Raw genomic sequence first — 1,657 nt, 5'->3', positions numbered from 1 at the left:
GGTGGGGTGGTCAAATGGAGCTCAGGGTGGTCAAAGTGGTGCTCGGGGTGGTCAAAGTGGAGGTTGGGTGGTCAAAGCGGAGGTTGGGAGGTCAAAGTGGTGCTCGGCGTGGTCAAAGTGGCGGTTGGGTGGTCAAAGTGGAGCTTGGGGTGGTCAAAGTGGAGGTTGGGTGGTCAAAGCGGAGGTTGGGAGGTCAAAGTGGTGCTCGGCGTGGTCAAAGTGGCGGTTGGGTGGTCAAAGTGGAGCTTGGGGTGGTCAAAGTGGAGGTTGGGTGGTCAAAGCGGAGGTTGGGAGGTCAAAGTGGTGCTCGGCGTGGTCAAAGTGGCGGTTGGGTGGTCAAAGTGGAGCTTGGGGTGGTCAAAGTGGAGGTTGGGTGGTCAAAGCGGAGGTTGGGAGGTCAAAGTGGTGCTCGGCGTGGTCAAAGTGGCGGTTGGGTGGTCAAAGTGGAGCTTGGGGTGGTCAAAGTGGAGGTTGGGTGGTCAAAGCGGAGGTTGGGAGGTCAAAGTGGTGCTCGGCGTGGTCAAAGTGGCGGTTGGGTGGTCAAAGTGGAGCTTGGGGTGGTCAAAGTGGAGGTTGGGTGGTCAAAGCGGAGGTTGGGAGGTCAAAGCGGTGCTCAGGTGGTCAGGAGTGTCCCCCAGGGAGCCAAAAGCATCCCCACCAGAAATGTCTCCCCCAGAACCCTTCCAGGACCCAGAACGAGTCCAGGAACACCCCCAGAGCCCTTCCAGGACCCTGCAGGAGCCCATAACACCCCGAGAACCCTTCCAGGACCCAGAACTAGCCCAGGACTCCCTTCCAGGACCCCCTTCCAGGACCCACCAGGAACCCAGAACTCCCTGAGAACCCTTCCAGGACCCAGAAAGAACCCAGAACACCCCCAGAACCCTTCCAGGACCCAGAAAGAACCCAGAACACCCCCAGAACCCTTCCAGGACCCTGCAGGAGCCCAGAACACCCCGAGAACCCTTCCAGGACCCAGAACTAGCCCAGGACTCCCTTCCAGGACCCAGCAGGAGCCCAGGACTCCCTTCCAGGACCCCGCAGGTACTCACAGCTAAGTGCAAAGGGCTGACGGGGACGCTGCTCTCCACGTCCTCCAGGCAGTTAAAAGACATTTCCAGGAGCTGCAAGGGGAAAATCCCGAATCCAGGAGGGATCAGGAGGGATCCAGGAGGGATCAGGAGGGATCAGGAAGGATCCAGGAGGGATCCCGGAGCATTCCACGCCCAGCCCCGCTCCCAGGGAGCCCCGGAGGGAGCAGGAACCCCGATCCAAAGCCTGGGAAATTCGGGATGTGACATTCCCAGCCCCAATCCCCATCCCCCTCCCAAGGTGGTTTTGGGGAGCTCCGAAAGAATTCCAAAGGAATTGTCCGGAATTGCTTTTCCAAAGGGAAGAGAATTCCCCAAATTCCTGACTCAGGTCCCCTCCCCTCCCCCCGCTCCTTTCTCCCAGTTTTTCCCATTTCAGATTCCAGCTCGGCTCCGACTGTTCCTCTCCAGCCCCCCCCGGAGATTCCAGCGGCTCCCCAGGAGCCACGGCCACGGCTGGACACGCTGGGCCCCCTTCCAGGACCCAGAACGAGCCCTGAACTCCCCCAGAACCCTTCCAGGACCCAGCAGGAGCCCTGAACTCCCCCCGAACCCTTCCAGGACCC

At 60.5% G+C, this 1,657-nt stretch overlaps 1 protein-coding gene across 1 annotated transcript in view; it reads right to left on the bottom strand.

The window, feature by feature from the left end:
• Positions 1-1,657, bottom strand: part of LOC103614444 (serine/threonine-protein phosphatase 6 regulatory ankyrin repeat subunit C-like) — a 33,088-nt gene that overhangs the window by 16,153 nt on the left and 15,278 nt on the right. The window contains exon 11 of the mRNA XM_017731451.1: positions 1,053-1,124. Coding sequence (XP_017586940.1) covers positions 1,053-1,124 — 72 coding nt within the window. The remainder of the gene's footprint in view (positions 1-1,052; positions 1,125-1,657) is intronic.

The sequence above is a fragment of the Corvus brachyrhynchos genome, unplaced genomic scaffold (genome assembly GCF_000691975.1).
Source record: "Corvus brachyrhynchos isolate BGI_N302 unplaced genomic scaffold, ASM69197v1 scaffold1061, whole genome shotgun sequence".
In the NCBI taxonomy this organism is placed as follows: Eukaryota; Metazoa; Chordata; class Aves; order Passeriformes; family Corvidae; genus Corvus; species Corvus brachyrhynchos.
Note: the sequence above shows the minus strand (reverse complement) of the source record. Positions and strands in the feature narration are given on the sequence as shown.